The sequence below is a fragment of the Helianthus annuus genome, chromosome 8 (assembly GCF_002127325.2).
Source record: "Helianthus annuus cultivar XRQ/B chromosome 8, HanXRQr2.0-SUNRISE, whole genome shotgun sequence".
Taxonomy (NCBI): domain Eukaryota; kingdom Viridiplantae; phylum Streptophyta; class Magnoliopsida; order Asterales; family Asteraceae; genus Helianthus; species Helianthus annuus.
The window spans coordinates 48,160,788-48,178,872 of NC_035440.2; the positions used below are offsets into that span (position 1 = coordinate 48,160,788).

Below are 18,085 nucleotides of genomic sequence, written 5' to 3' on the forward strand. Positions count from 1 at the left end.
ATCTCAAACTTCGTCACTGTTTGGATGTTACATCAAATAATAGTTGCTTAGGAATGTTTCTATTGACTGCATAACTTTTAGAAAATGAAAGCTCGTATAGAAAAATTATATGTAATGACACTGGATTTTTATCATATATTTTCTAACTTCATATTTTTACTATGTAGTTTTCTAAGGATAATTAGGTCAAGAGAAAAAAAAAATATTATAGTGTATATGACTTGTTAATTAACTACGTCAAGAAAAAAAATATATAAATTCACTTACGTTCTTGCATGTAATATATCTACCAGTCTACTAGATAATTTAAAAGCATTACGTTTTTGCTGAATTTGCTTCCATAAATATCTACATATATGTATAGAGAGTGGCCCGGAAAGTTGAATACGTTTCTGCTTTCTAGACCCCACTGGTGCAAATACGTCCAATTTGACAATTACCTCACATAGGATTGCTTAAAATATCGAAGATAATAGGTATACTGCCAACATACGCCCATTATTTGTATCATGTCGATCATATATATCCAAATTCCAATTATATCTAACAAATACCATCTATTGGTTGCATAATATATAATATCTAACAAATACTCTCTATTGGTTGCATAATATATATTACGTGTTGTGAGGAGCAACTAGCAAGGTATTTTGTCAAATATCTGCATTAATTCAATTTCCTATAAATATGGAATGAATTTGCTCCACATTCATAAACAACCTCATTAGCTTCAAACTTCTTCACAATTCACACACACAATATGGAAGGGTTATACCCGATCAATTCTTTATCGAAGAACATCCTCATAATAATACTTCTCTTCACTTCCTCCATCACTTTAATCTCAGCTCTTGAAATAACCAATGTTGAATTCATAAGAACGTCATGTGGTTTGACAACTTACCCAACTCTGTGCTTCAACTCACTGTTAACGCGAGCTGGTGCAATCCAAACAAGCCCTAAGCTACTAGCCCAAACTGCACTATCTGTGACCCTTGACACTACCCGCACCACCTCTTCATCCATGGTTAAACTGTCAAAAGTGCACGGCATGGCTCCTCTAGAGGTTGCAGCCATGAAAGACTGCATTGAGTTGCTAAGTGACTCGGTTTACGAGTTGCAAAAATCACTTGACGAGATGATTCGACCAGGTTCCAAAAATCCAAGGCTAGTTATGAGTGACATACAAACATGGGTCAGTTCAGCAATGACGGATGAGGACACATGCACCGAAGGGTTCAAGAATGACACCAAAATGAAAAGTGTTGTGAGAGGAAAGATTGTGAATGTTGCACACTTAACTAGCAATGCTTTAGCTTTGATCAACAACTATGCTTCTTTAAGCAGCTAGTGTAAGATTAAATATATTATGTAATAATATTTAATCTATAGCCATCATAATCATTTACATTATATGGATCAAAATATATAACAATCCTATTAAATAATTAGTTGGTAATTGTTGATGGGCCCAATTACCCTTATTAACTAATTAGGGTTTCCTCCTGGATGCTTATATAAGGAGAATTATATGGAGGTTAAGGGTTAGACAGTTACACAATCAGATACCCTATTAGCCATAACATCATAATGTTCGACCTCCCTCTCCTACGGCCGATACCCTTTTCGGTTTTCTTAGTCACCATCATTAGATTGCACCATAAGGAGGAACCAGACCAAAACTGACAACTATGTCAAATACTATTGCTGCATCTACATCTGTATTCTCTGCTGGCTGTATTGATGCAATCAAAGGTATGTTTTCATGTTTTTCCATTATGTTTAAACAGAACTGAATCAACGTGTGGTATCAAAGCATATGTTGATTAGTCAGTTCTGTTTTTCGTATCCATAATTCTGGGATTGAAACTTGGAAAACGGATTTTTTGTAACTTTAAAACGGTGACAGCCGGTTTCGAGTCATGAAGATCGACTCGAGATCTCTGTTTTCGGGAAAAAAGATTAATTATATGTTCACTCGATTTCAACTGGGTTATGTTTTGACCGAAATCTGTTTAGAAAAACTATTAAAATTCAGGTTTTGGGTTCCAGAATTATGTTTTATGTTTTTTTAGGGTTCATCATGTTCTTAGGAAAATTCGAAAATTCTATTATGTTTTGGAATGTTTTAGGATTAATGAGTGTTTTTTCCATGTTTGATCCAATTTTATTTTTTAAGTTTATTCGAAAACTGTTATTAGATAAACCGTTATAATTTTCGAAATATGCTGATAAAATTAGATCATCTTAAAACAGGAAATAATATCTCATAATCCCTTAGAATTCGAATTTTCAGTTATGCTTTCACATTCACAGCTGTTAATAGGAAGCTTCGAGATCATCAGATTACGACTCGAGACCATCAGTCTCGACTCGAGACCATAAGGTCTCGACTCGAGACCATAAGGTCTCGACTTAAAATCATCAGGTCCCTAAACCTTCACAAATCGAGACCAACAGATCTCGACTCGAGACCATTAGGTCTCGACTCGAAATCATAAGGGCTCAAAGGTCTACAACTCGAGACAAAGGTCTCGACTCGAGACCATAACGTCATAACTCGAGACCATAAGGTTGCGACTCGAGACCGTGGTTGCGACTCGAGACCTCATCATGACTCGAGATCTCATAAGATATAGTAGTCGAGACCATGGTTTTGACTCGAGACAACAAGGTTACGACTCGAGACCTCATAACTGACTCGAGATCTCATAACTCAGTCGAGACTTGACTCGAAACCTCATTATTTTATGCTGTTTAATGTGAACTCACCGCGGAGTTCGATCCGCGCTAACGGGTGGTTTGCTATTAAATGATTGGTTTTTGTAATTAATTAGTTAATTAATGAGGATCAAATAATGTTTTACAAAACCAAAATGGCTTAACTTGAATGAGTTTTTGATATATCATTTCTGGCCAAAGCTGACTTGATACATCTACTTATCGTTCAAGTATTACGTAAGCTATGTTAAGTATGCATCATAAGCATGAATGTTTTAATATCTGGCCAAAGCTGATTTAATTCATTCATAGATGGCATACTTAACAAGTGCATAACTAAAGTGATTGTCTCAATTTCTGGCCAAAGCTGATTTGTTACAACCACTTTGCACACATGCTTAAATGATTACATTTCTGGCCAAAGCTGTTTTGTCTTCGTTTAAGTAGAACTTTAAGTAGTCTATTATTTTGATGTTAGTAATAGACATATCACAACCTCTTCACATAATGATCCTTATATTAATGATCCTCAATTAATTTTTGTGATCTTTTGTCTGCCTTATACTTAGTACCCATATTTTTTACTCACTATAATTTTCTTCTATAAATCAATATCTCATCCACTCTAATTCCTAAGCCTAAAATGTTTTGCTTTATTTAAAGTTTCTATAAGAATTAGCTCTTAAGTTAAATCCTTGATTATCTCTTAAGACACGATAATTCTATTGCTCTCTTCTGATAAAGCACTACAGAAGAAAAGTAGAGCATGATGATTAGGATAAATCGAACATGATGTCTCTTATGATAATCAAAAACTCTCTAACATAATTGCTATCACTAAAGTTATTCCAGATTAAGTTTTTCCTAAGACTAATCTATAATTGTGGAATAATCACAAGAACTCCTAAGGCGCATGTCTTCATTTAAAATTATAAATTATAAGGTTAAGTGGTATATGTGAACATATTATAATGTACAATACCATGACCCATAAAGTTAAGGGCTTACGCATGGAAATAAGTACATTTTCCAGTACATTACATACTAAGTTTTCATTTGTACAATTTGATGCATTATAAATCAGCTATAACACTCACAAGTACCAAAGTATAACGAGTGTGTTGATAAGCAACATATGTACATAGAAATAAATGTTTGAAACTAGAAAATAAGATTTTATTCACCTTACAACCACTAAAACTTTAAAAGAGGATTGTTCTAAGGTCCATAGACAAATTACAAGTGCTAATCCCAATGTTAAGGTTCTTCAAGGGAAAATCTCACTGCATAATTATGTCATTAGACTAGGCATAAGCAACGAGACTATCCATTATTCTAAAGAACAGTTGGATAAATTAATTAGATAGTAAATTACTAATGATATTTAAGTCTGATAATTTTAATATTCCAATTAACACATGATTAGTTGACTCTAGTTCCATACGTTTTCTTACCAGAACTTGACAAATAACTAACTAACATGAGAGTTAGTGACAAAATTAAATGTTAAGACTATAAGAACCATAATGAAGAGTCTTCCAACAACGCTTTTCGATACCTTATATATATTCTGGAGATTAATCAGAATATAGTATCATAATTAAGCAATGTTATGAAGGTTGTGAGGTTTGCATAGTCAACATAAAGTCACACTTATCTTAAGCTCTCCTCTTATTTGTTCTAAATACCTGGATAGAAACATTACTAAGATGAAACTAGATGATACCTTACTTTTTCACAACTTTTGTCATCATGATAATGAGAATTTGACAAAAGGTAAATGAGACTTATAAATTTCATCCATTAGAACCAAAATTCATGAGAAATCATGACATAGTTAATGAGGATGATTTTTTCATCTAATCTCATTTTAAGTGATTTTAAATCATGACGTTAAAGCCCTAAAATATGCCTTGGCTTAAGGAATAAGCATGGGTCCATCATAAGTCATTCATTGATATTCGTGGAACTTATTCCAAATGGAATATTCAGACATAATTCATTTATCATTTAACAGACTATCAACTTGTATCTAAATTTTGTCACATATGGCCCACGGTCTTAGAAGAAATTTATTCATACATATACTTTATAAGATTTCTATTAAAAATGTCCCTAAGTTTCTTATGACATCTGGACGTTAAAGAAATCAAATAAAGTCTAACATATATGTGATAGGTTCTTACGTCACGTAGCTCATTGAAACTTCTCTTGTAGCATTCTAGAGATATTAAAGATCAGTGGGAGCATTAAGTGTCTTAATAATAACTTGCAATAGTTGCAAGAGGTGGGGGAGTGAATCTTTTAAATTTACACCTCTTGTACAAGACATCGCTCCATCACGACATTGTTCTATCAAACCTTATCTCCTTAAATCTAATGCTACTCTTACAAAAGTTTCATTATTGCCTAATTGTGCGCGCACTTAGATTTCTTACCTAAAATAACATAATCCTCAACAAGAGAAACTACAAAGACTAACGTCATTAACTTGTTTCTCTATTAGAATTTGTTGGTCGTTACATATTGACCCTGCGCATGCTGAGTTCCTAAAAATTTCTAAGCTCGGTGGGAGCAGTCAAAGTCCTTATCATGATTTGCAAGGAATACAAGAGGCGGGGGGAAGAGTGTCATTAAATTTCACTCTGAATTTAACTCCGATTACACCTCTTGTATACCATACTGCACCAACCCTTACAACTTAGAATGAAAATGATAGCAACCTAACCAAGAGCTAATCCACAAAACTGAAACTTCTAATGAACCCAATAATCAACTCAAGAGGTCATCTAGGTTTAAAAGCCTACTAACTTTGATGATTACATACCCTCCCTAATGAAGTTGAAATGGATTTTGGAAATGTTTAATGATCCTATCTCTTAAAATCAAGCCATTAGCGTAAATCAATCATCTGAATGAAATAAAATTGTTTTCTAGTAAAACTGATTTTATGTGTTCGTGTAACGTTTGGGATTTGATTGAATTACCTTCGAGTGTTCATAACTAAACCAAATCCTAATATATGCGTTAAGACACTAAGAAGCTTGATTGATTGTCAAAGTTTATACTCAGGAAGAGATAAATTATTAAAGAATCTTTATTACATATCTAACAAAAGATTTCTTTGAGGATCACCACTGTTCTAGTAGCTTATAATAGTTTAAAGCTACATTAGATGAACATTATAAATAATTTTCCATGACAAATGGCTGACACATTTACATATTCATTAGATAACAACCTAAAGTTTCAAACTGAAGGTTAAAGAACACTTTATTTGTAAGCCAATAATATCCATGTATGGGTTAATGCAAACATCATAATGTGATGAAAAGCTAACGTAATTATTTTCATCAAGAATCAAGTGGATTAATGTACCTACCTCAAGATGAGTGGGAGCAACTAAAATAAACTTGTCTATATAGATAATATTCTTTTGACAAGTATATGTTACATAAGTCAAAGCATTGTTAACACAAACTTTGATATAATAGATCTCAGAGATGTCTCTTATGTAATAGATATCATAACGTACCGAGATAGACCCAATGGGACAATAGTTTCGTTCTATAAGTTTAACGTTAAATGGGTTCTTACATATGTAACAAAATACTGCTCTCCTTTAGAGGATAATAGGATAAATGAGATTATTTCCTTACGCTTCATAAATTGGAAGCCTTATGTAAGTTTAAGTCTATACTCGTTTAGATATTACTCACATTGCAACACACTAGATATGTCTAGATTAATGTGTAGCATCTAATGGAGTATTACAATATCTTTAAAAGAAACGAGAGACTACAATTTAAAGAAGAAGTGAGAATTAAAACCGGTTTATTACTCTAACTTTGTGATATTCAAAGATTATAAAATGTAATTTCGGGTATATATTTATGTCAGCAGACAAAACCTGTTTCATGGAGGAGTCATAATGCACTGATGTAAACAACCTAAGTTATAACGACATAATATAGTCACTAAATGTTGTTGGAAATTATCAGTGGACTCATAAGTTTATTTGTGACAACCCGTAATTCTGAGGTTAGTATGACTTAGATTCCACAACCTTTGACGCGTATCTCGGTATTTAATTATTTTATTTCGCGATCGTGCAAATTCATTTACTTACGTGTGTGTTGGTAATGCTATGTGTGCGAAGTGTGTAACGCGAAGTGTGTACTTGAAATCGTTTATTGGACCTCGCGTACCCGACTATTTAGATTTAACTTGTGTATGGGCCAATCGGACCTTATGGGCCTTAGTTAGTGGGTCGGGTAAGCGAGTCAGGACCACTCACGACATAGGTCCGCACCTAAGTCTTGATCCAATCCAATACCAATTCAATAATATGTTTAGTAAAGGGAGCCGGCCCATATAACTCTCGTTTTGCTAAGTAAGCCACCGACCCAAAACCCTCATCTTTATACCCCTGTGTACGTAACTGATAATGCACACACCAAACCCTACTTCCTTGTTCTGAGTGGCGACGGCATAGCAGGCTCTCCTTCGGAGCATAGATCACTCGGTTAGTATTATCACCCTCGATCTTTGCTGCTTATGCGACTGTGATTCTGTGACTAAGACCTCGTTTATACGCAACCTAGGGAACTCGTAAAAGGGACGGCAGTACGGAAGCTTCCACTCTCCGGTTTGGGTGCATCTTGGTCGACTGAATCATAGGTTATTACCCTTCATTTGTTTGTTATATGTTATATGTGTGCTTATATGCCAGTCAGATGTCGAGTAGGGTTAGAAACGAACTAGGGTTACGTATGGTCATGCATGAACTGTAATGTTAATTGTGTAAAGTATATGATTTGACTGCTTAATTGTTATGAACGGAACCGAGCCCAACCAAGTATATAGAACCCTATCGTGATGACTCATGGCCTCATAGTTATGCCATCTTCCAGATCGCATTACTAGACTGCCTTAGAACGTTGTGTCGGGTATTATCGAGCGAAACCGCAATGACTCATACGCATGAAAGAACCACTGTTGAATACTTATCCTACCTGATGTTATGCTGTGAATTGAAAGTGATATGCATTAGTTGATTTAATGTGTTGAATAGCATGGTGATAAGATTATATGCTGATTTAATTAAGCCCATAATAGTCACTAAATCAAGGAAATCGATGCATGTCCACAACTGTAGTGTATTAACATATGGTCAAGTTAGGGAATGTGAATTGATGCAAAGAGTGTGCTTGACAGATTGATTAGCCGTGTATGAGGTGTTGAACATGGGCCATGAAACTTGGGCCGTCCCACTTAAATAAATAACCGGATGGAGTGGGTTGTGTGTGATAATCGAGCCCACTAATGTGTATATACTAAACTATGAGAATGTGTGAACTAAATGAGTAAATGGTAAGTGATACAAGGACCGGACATATATACTGTTTATGCTTGTGGGAATTATCGTGTGATTCAATGTACTGTTTGACTTTAAAGACATTAAAGAATTGAATGATCATATGCATTTCTTATACGTGACTTATGTGATGATACTTGAAAATGAATTGTGAAACTGATAAACACCAAACACTCTCCTAGGTCGCGAGTATTGAATAAATTAACAAGTCGCTTGTCTAAACCGAGCAAACCTAAGGTGAGTTCATTGCTCTTTATCAAGCATGGATCCCAGGGAAGGGATAACGGGTAACGTTCCAAAGAGGAATGCATGTGTAATGAGATGTTGGGTATCGTACTCAGTTTTCTATCATTGTAAGACCACTATATCTACCGGTACGTTGCTTGTAGGGCAACGGGGGTTATTAGTTGATAGCGCTATTAGGTTTGGCACCCTCACGACGTTCGAGGAGAACGGGCGTGAACTAATTACCTTAAAACATGACCAATGCTTTGATAGAGGCATTGGGGTTGGCAATTACATATCATATGGCCATTCGGTAATCGAGTAATAACAACATCGAAACATCAATCATCACAATAATAAACAACCTATCGTCTTGCAAACAGTTTTACTCACAGTATTGATAACACAACATGGTAACAAACACAAACCTTGAACTCACCAGCGTAGTCTGACACACTTGTTACATGCTTGTAGGTAATCATTGAAGGAACTTGGGGAACTTGCCGTCTGATGCTGCTGGAGTGGTTGTGGTCATGATGAACAATTACATTGATTTGGTTTTGATACATTTACACACTTATACATTTATGCTTCCGCTCATTACTTTGGTTTTGGTTAAGTTTACAAACGATACATTATTTTCAATTGGGTATTTTAATACATTATTACTTGTGTTTGATATGATTGGTGGCTCTTAGTTGGATCGTTGCACCTCCAATAGGGACATACCCTAGGTGGTAATTTGGGGGTGTGACAGTTTGGTATCAGAGCCACTGGTTATAGAGAACTCGGTTTCAAAATGATTTCATAAAACCAGACTATAACCGAATTGATCCAACGATGACCATGACACTCAGCTTCAGATTGCAAGGTTCGTTCCTCGTTAGTTTACGCATTATATACCTAGTAAACGTAATTATATTCATAGCATGCATGGTAGCCTTCATGACACATTGATAGTGTAACATAACACTTGCATCTAGTAAATCCTAATCTTGTTGAGAGTGATTATTTGTGGATTGGGGTGGGAGAAACTTCAAACATAAGTTAAGAAGCATCGAGAGGAACATGCAAACCGCCTTATTATCATGGGTGCACACATGATAATAACGCGTGGTGCATGCAAATCCCAATGAGGCTTAACGAGTGTAAGAGGGGTTCTTCCCTGTTTGTGTATGAATATGGTAGATAACCGTTCCTAACGTGATAAAACTGAACACTTTCCTCGTTTTCGACTCCTAAACTAGTTCATTTCCATATATCTATAGAAACATGAGTGGACGAGGACACGGACGTGGTGGCATCAACATGACTCAGGCTGAGTTAACAAATCTGATAAACACACGTGTGGCTGAGGCTCTGGCAGCCTACCAAGCTGGTATGAACTATACCAAATACTTTTAATCCTGTATCGTGTGCACAACTCTTACCCTCGTGTTGTATTTTCTTTCACCCAGCGCACCCGAACAACCAGCCTGCCTGTACGTTCAAGATGTTTATGGATTGCAAGCCACAGACCTTCAGCGGGACAGAAGGGGCTGTGGGACTATTGAGGTGGTTCGAGAAAGCAGAGTCCGTGTTCGCTATGTGCAACTGCCCCGTGGGGGACCGCGTGAAATATGCGACAGGCACACTTGAGGATGGTGCCTTAACCTGGTGGAATGCCCAGGTTCAGCTGCTGGGTATCGATGCAGCAAACGCTACTACTTGGGATGACTTCAAGGAATTAATGAGGGAGGAGTACTGCCCTCGCGATGAGATACAGAAGCTAGAAAACGAGTACTACGATTTAAAACTGGTGGGATCTGAGGTTGAGGCATATGTGAAGCGATCGTATGAGCTGGCTGACTTGTGTCCGAATTTGTCTCGACCTATGTCTCGAAGAATTGAACTATTTATCAAGGGGTTACCTCCACGAGTGAAGGGTTTGGTTACTGCTGCAAACCTTAATAACTTAACTCAGATTGTTCGGCTGACTCACAAGATTGTTGATCAAGAGGTGGAAAGCAACTTGCTGCCACCGCGTATCTCTAAAGCTACTGCTACCACAGCCACTACTCCTACCACTGATAGTAAACGTAAGTGGAGCGATATGGACAAGGCGTCCAACTCGGTTCAGTCCCAAAAGAAGGCAGACACTGGCAGTACTCGCAGCTTTAGCCAGTCATCCTCTGTGAATCAAAGTCAGAACTCTTATGTGGGAAAGAAGCCTCAGTGTAGCAAGTGTGGGTTCCATCATTATGGGCAGTGTGCTCGGGTTTGTCGCAGATGTGACAAGGTAGGCCATGAGGCAAAGGATTGTAGGGCTCCTCAGCCAAAACAGCAGCAGCAGCAGACTCAGCCGAATCAGAGACAGCAGGGGCAGCAATCTCAGCAGGGTCAAGGGTTTAGAAAAGGGTGTTATCATTGTGGGGCTGACGGCCATTTCAAACGAGACTGTCCACAATTGAAACAGAATACTGGGGGTAATAGCAACGGGAACAACAATGCTGGAAGCAGTGGGGGCAATGTTGCGCGGGGGCGCGGGTTTGTGTTAGGAGCTGGGGAAGCACGGGATGACGGCAACGTGGTTACTGGTACGTTTTCGGTAAACGGTGTATATGCTTCTATTTTGTTCGACTCTGGTGCCGATTGGAGTTATGTGTCTTTGAAGTTTAGTCGTCAACTAGGATTAAGTCCTACACCCCTTGTATCGAAACACGTAGTAGAGATAGCAAACGGTAAAACAATTGAAGCATCGCATGTTCTGGTTGGGTGTAAACTCGATCTTCTGGGTCAGGTATTCGACATTGACCTACTCCCCATTACTCTTGGAAGTTTCGACATGGTGATCGGCATGGATTGGCTGTCCAAAAATCGGGCGGAGATTCTCTATAAGGAGAAGATTGTTCGTGTACCTCTCCTTAACGGGGAAATTTTATCGGTTCAGGGTCACCGCAGTGGGATCCCGGTTAGTATTGTTTCATCAATGAAGGCTCAGGAGTATATTCGTAAGGGCTATCCTGTTATTCTAGCCCTTGTTACTGATTCTCAGACTAACGAAAGGAAACTCGAAGACCTTCCTATTGTTCGAGAGTTCCCTGATGTTTTTCCTGAAGAACTCCCTGGTTTACCTCCACATCGTCAGGTGGAATTCCAGATTGATCTCCACCCAGGAGCAGCACCGATTGCTCGTGCTCCCTACCGTCTGGCACCAGGGGAGTTGCAGGAATTATCAAATCAACTTCAGGAGCTTTTAGACAGGGGTTTTATCCGACCCAGCTCTTCACCTTGGGGAGCCCCAGTTCTGTTTGTGAAAAAGAAGGACGGGTCTTTCCGCCTGTGTATAGATTACCGTGAACTCAATAAAGCGACAGTCAAGAACCGTTATCCTTTACCACGCATCGATGACCTGTTTGACCAGCTGCAAGGGTCAAGTTTCTACTCCAAAATCGACTTAAGGTCGGGTTATCATCAGGTGCGGGTTAGAGAGGAAGATGTTCCCAAAACGGCATTTCGAACGCGGTACGGTCATTATGAGTTGTTGGTCATGCCATTTGGGTTGACTAACGCACCAGCGGTCTTCATGGATCTCATGAACCACGTGTGCAAGCCATACCTCGACGACTTCATTATCGTTTTTATCGACGACATCCTAATTTATTCCAAGAACAAAGAGGATCATGCGCGACACCTACGTCTTATCCTAGAGCTCCTGAGGAGGGAGCAGCTGTACGCGAAATTTTCTAAGTGTGAATTCTGGATGCGGGAAGTACATTTTCTGGGTCATATCGTTAATGAGACGGGTATACATGTGGATCCTGCCAAGGTCGATGCTATTAAAATTGGGCGGCACCAACGAACCCTTCTGAAGTACGGCAATTTCTTGGTCTAGCGGGGTATTATCGTCGTTTTATTCGGGATTTTTCGAAGATTGCACAGCCTCTCACATCCTTGACACAAAAGAAAGTGGTGTATTCATGGGGAGCAAAACAGGAGAATGCCTTCCAGCAGTTGAAACAGAAATTGTGTAGCGCGCCGATTCTGTCTCTACCAGAGGGTACCGAAGATTTTGAAGTGCACTGTGACGCGTCAATTCAGGGTCTTGGTTGCGTGCTGATGCAGCGCAACAAGGTGATAGCTTATGCCTCTCGACAGTTGAAAGTACACGAGAGAAACTATACGACACATGACTTGGAGTTAGGAGCCGTAGTCTTTGCGTTGAAGATTTGGAGGCATTACCTGTACGGTACCAAGTGTACCATCTATACTGATCACAAGAGCCTTCAGCATATCTTCGACCAGAAAGAATTGAATATGCGTCAGCGTCGTTGGGTGGAGTTGTTCAATGATTACGAGTGTGCCATCAAGTACCACCCGGGTAAAGCTAACGTTGTAGCGGATGCTCTTAGTCGCAAGGAACCAAAGCCGAAGCGTATTCGTGCCCTACAGCTTACCATTCACTCTGATTTACCTGCTCGGATTCGTTCAGCTTAGATTGAAGCATTAAAGGAAGAGAATATCGAAGCTGAAGGATTACGAGGTCTACACAAGAAGAAGTTCGAGCAACGGTCTGACGATATCTACTACTTCATGGAACGAATATGGGTTCATTCATTTGGTGATCTTCGAGAACTTGTGATGGAAGAAGCACACAAGTCACGATATTCTATTCACCCAGGGTCCGATAAGATGTAAAAAGGTCTTGTATTGGTGGCCGAACATGAAAGCTATTATTGCCACCTACGTGGGTAAGTGTTTGACCTGTGCTAGAGTCAAGGCAGAATACCAGAAACCTTCGGGTCTACTTCAGCAGCCAGAGATACCCATGTGGAAGTGGGAACAGATCGCTATGGATTTTGTTACGGGGTTACCTAGAACACAGGCTGGGAACGATACTATATGGGTGATTGTCGACCGTCTCACCAAGTCAGCACACTTCCTAGCGATCAAGGAGACAGATAAATATTCGCAGCTCGCAGCAGTGTACCTTAAAGAGGTGGTTTCTAGGCACGGGGTGCCGACTTCTATTATTTCTGATCGAGATCCTCGTTTTACTTCGGAGTTATGGCAGGCTATGCATAAGTCGTTCGGTTCACGTCTCGATATGAGCACGGCCTACCACCCACAAACGGATGGTCAGAGTGAACGCACTATTCAGACGCTAGAGGATATGCTGCGGGCATGTGTGATTGATTTTGGGAAAGGATGGGAGAAGCACTTGCCGTTGGTAGAGTTTTCCTACAACAACAGCTACCACACCAGTATCAAAGCGGCACCATTTGAGGCACTGTATGGGAGGAAGTGTCGTTCACCTCTCTGCTGGGCTGAGGTGGGTGATAGTCAGATCACAGGTCCTGAGATGGTACTCGAAACATCAGATATGATCGTGAAAATCAGAGAACGTATGGCAGCTGCTCGTGACCGCCAGAAGGCCTATGCGGACAAGCGTGCCAAAGAGGTAGTGTTTGAAGTGAGTGACCGGGTCATGCTGAAAGTATCACCGTGGAAAGGGGTTGTACGCTTTGGGAAACGTGGCAAGCTGAACCCACGTTATGTTGGGCCGTTTAAAGTTCTTGAGCGTATCGGTAAGGTGGCTTATAGGTTGGAGTTACCTACTGAGCTGGGTAATGTTCACGACGTATTTCACGTATCACAGTTAAAGAAGTGTTATGCTGACGACCCATTAGTGGTACCTTTTCAAGAGTTAAAGATCGACGACAAGTTACAGTTTGTTGAAGAACCCATCGAGATCATGGACCGTGAGGTCAAAGTGCGTAAACACAGTCGTATTCCCATCGTTAGGGTTCGTTGGAACTCAAGACGTGGACCAGAGTTCACGTGGGAGCGCGAGGATCAGATGAAACTAAAGTACCCTCACCTCTTTCCCAAAGACAAAGCAGAGTCAAGCAAAACTGGTGAATCTCGGGGCGAGATTCCTCTTCAAGTTGGGGATGATGTCACAACCGAGCAGAACCCACAACAATCTTGATCTCCCCATCTCTCTCCCCAGCGGCTGCTTGTCAAATTTCGGGACGAAATCTCCTTCAAGTTGGGGATGATGTGACAACCCGTAATTCTGAGGTTAGTATGACTTAGATTCCACAACCTTTGACGCGTATCTCGGTATTTAATTATTTTATTTCGCGATCGTGCAAATTCATTTACTTACATGTGTGTTGGTAATGCTATGTGTGCGAAGTGTGTAACGCGAAGTGTGTACTTGAAATCGTTTATTGGACCTCGCGTACCCGACTATTTAGATTTAACTTGTGTATGGGCCAATCGGACCTTATGGGCCTTAGTTAGTGGGTCGGGTAAGCGAGTCAGGACCACTCACGACATAGGTCCGCACCTAAGTCTTGATCCAATCCAATACCAATTCAATAATATGTTTAGTAAAGGGAGCCGGCCCATATAACTCTCGTTTTGCTAAGTAAGCCACCGGCCCAAAACCCTCATCTTTATACCCCTGTGTACGTAACTGATAATGCACACACCAAACCCTACTTCCTTGTTCTGAGTGGCGACGACATAGCAGGCTCTCCTTCGGAGCATAGATCACTCGGTTAGTATTATCACCCTCGATCTTTGTTGCTTATGCGACTGTGATTCTGTGACTAAGACCTCGTTTATACGCAACCTAGGGAACTCGTAAAAGGGACGGCAGTACGGAAGCTTCCACTCTCCGGTTTGGGTGCATCTTGGTCGACTGAATCATAGGTTATTACCCTTCATTTGTTTGTTATATGTTATATGTGTGCTTATATGCCAGTCAGATGTCGAGTAGGGTTAGAAACGAACTAGGGTTACGTATGGTCATGCATGAACTGTAATGTTAATTGTGTAAAGTATATGATTTGACTGCTTAATTGTTATGAACGGAACCGAGCCCAACCAAGTATATAGAACCCTATCGTGATGACTCATGGCCTCATAGTTATGCCATCTTCCAGATCGCATTACTAGACTGCCTTAGAACGTTGTGTCGGGTATTATCGAGCGAAACCGCAATGACTCATACGCATGAAAGAACCACTGTTGAATACTTATCCTACCTGATGTTATGCTGTGAATTGAAAGTGATATGCATTAGTTGATTTAATGTGTTGAATAGCATGGTGATAAGATTATATGCTGATTTAATTAAGCCCATAATAGTCACTAAATCAAGGAAATCGATGCATGTCCACAACTGTAGTGTATTAACGTATGGTCAAGTTAGGGAATGTGAATTGATGCAAAGAGTGTGCTTGACAGATTGATTAGCCGTGTATGAGGTGTTGAACATGGGCCATGAAACTTGGGCCGTCCCACTTAAATAAATAACCGGATGGAGTGGGTTGTGTGTGATAATCGAGCCCACTAATGTGTATATACTAAACTATGAGAATGTGTGAACTAAATGAGTAAATGGTAAGTGATACAAGGACCGGACATATATACTGTTTATGCTTGTGGGAATTATCGTGTGATTCAATGTACTGTTTGACTTTAAAGACATTAAAGAATTGAATGATCATATGCATTTCTTATACGTGACTTATGTGATGATACTTGAAAATGAATTGTGAAACTGATAAACACCAAACACTCTCCTAGGTCGCGAGTATTGAATAGATTAACAAGTCGCTTGTCTAAACCGAGCAAACCTAAGGTGAATTCATTGCTCTTTATCAAGCATGGATCCCAGGGAAGGGATAACGGGTAACGTTCCAAAGAGGAATTCATGTGTAATGAGATGTTGGGTATCGTACTCAGTTTTCTATCATTGTAAGACCACTATATCTACCGGTACGTTGCTTGTAGGGCAACGGGGGTTATTAGTTGATAGCGCTATTAGGTTTGGCACCCTCACGACGTTCGAGGAGAACGGGCGTGAACTAATTACCTTAAAACATGACCAATGCTTTGATAGAGGCATTGGGGTTGGCAATTACATATCATATGGCCATTCGGTAATCGAGTAATAACAACATCGAAACATCAATCATCACAATAATAAACAACCTATCGTCTTACAAACAGTTTTACTCACAGTATTGATAACACAACATGGTAACAAACACAAACCTTGAACTCACCAGCGTAGTCTGACACACTTGTTACATGCTTGTAGGTAATCATTGAAGGAACTTGGGGAACTTGCCGTCTGATGCTGCTGGAGTGGTTGTGGTCATGATGAACAATTACATTGATTTGGTTTTGATACATTTACACACTTATACATTTATGCTTCCGCTCATTACTTTGGTTTTGGTTAAGTTTACAAACGATACATTATTTTCAATTGGGTATTTTAATACATTATTACTTGTGTTTGATATGATTGGTGGCTCTTAGTTGGATCATTGCACCTCCAATAGGGACATACCCTAGGTGGTAATTTGGGGGTGTGACATTATTAACTTCATATAATTAATGTTTTGAAGAATTAGTGTGATAAAGTCAGCTACCATAACTCCTTGAACAGTAAGTTCAAGAGGTGCTGCATTAAGTTTCGATACGCAATTAATTATTCGTTTATGAACGAATTGAGGAAACTAAGTTTTGTATCGAATACATTCATGATATGCTTAAGGATCCTATAACTGAAGGGCTATTACCCATAAGTCTTATTAAGAGAGCTCATAGACGGGTATTAATTAATAGTCATGCGCAATTGCATATCGTACTATGAATGACTAAGTATTAGTTAATTTTCCTCATCAGTTTGATTTTGTATGTCTATAAGAATATGTCAAGCTAGCATAATGGCATATAGACAAATATAGTTACAAATCAAACAAAGGGCTTACGCGTATTTTGATCATGATGATTAGGTTTTAAATTAAGGCTATAGTATGATTAATGGGGGTCCTGAGTCGCATAATGATTCAACGGCTGTATTTTTCTGCTATAGTACTTGTTTAAGGCTAAAATGAGTATTAACTCCTGATCAGGCTTATCTAATACTCATAGTAAATGATTATTCGGCTAAGTGGGAGAATGTAAGATTAAATATATTATGTAATAATATTTAATCTATAGCCATCATAATCATTTACATTATATGGATCAAAATATATAACAATCCTATTAAATAATTAGTTGGTAATTGTTGATGGGCCCAATTACCCTTATTAACTAATTAGGGTTTCCTCCTGGATGCTTATATAAGGAGAATTATATGGAGGTTAAGGGGTTAGACAGTTACACAATCAGATACCCTATTAGCCATAACATCATAATGTTCGACCTCCCTCTCCTACGGCCGATACCCTTTTCGGTTTTCTTAGTCACCATCATTAGATTGCACCCTAAGGAGGAACCAGACCAAAACTGACAACTATGTCAAACACTATTTCTGCATCTACATCTGTATTCTCTGTTGGCTGTACTGATGCAATCAAAGGTATGTTTTCATGTTTTTCCATTATGTTTAAACAGAACTGAATCAACAGCTAGTTCAAGGAAATTAGATGTAGCATGTAATGTAAAAATGCTTTTAAGTTTGTTACTTTGTGTCAATGTTTCTTCTATCCATCACGAAATTATGAAGTGCTTTTTGTTACAAAATAACTACATTAATGTATGTGTTGATTTTTTTAATCTCATTTCCTTGAGTATAGATAAGGTTGATGCTCACCAGGTATTCACATGTTATTGTTGCTAACAATTTAATGCTGATGTACATAGTAAAGAATGAAGATGTTTGTTGTTGCTAAGATTCATCATTATCATTGATACTGAATATTATGGACATTGTTGAGGTACTGAAGTTCATACTACTGAGAAGATCTC

At 38.9% G+C, this 18,085-nt stretch overlaps 1 protein-coding gene across 1 annotated transcript; it reads left to right on the forward strand.

Annotated features, from left to right (window-relative positions):
• Window positions 1-657: 657 nt before the first annotated feature.
• On the forward strand, window positions 658-17,864 carry LOC110872845 (pectinesterase inhibitor 10). Its single transcript, XM_022121726.2, has 2 exons — window positions 658-1,344; window positions 17,743-17,864. The coding sequence occupies exons 1-2, from the start codon at window positions 761-763 to the stop codon at window positions 17,747-17,749; spliced, it is 591 nt and encodes a 196-aa protein (XP_021977418.1). The 5' UTR covers window positions 658-760; the 3' UTR covers window positions 17,750-17,864.
• Window positions 17,865-18,085: the final 221 nt, after the last annotated feature.

Excerpts from the sequence above, each read along its gene's own strand:
- LOC110872845 (XM_022121726.2), top strand. The coding sequence starts at position 761 with ATGGAAGGGTTATACCCGATCAATTCTTTATCGAAGAACATCCTCATA.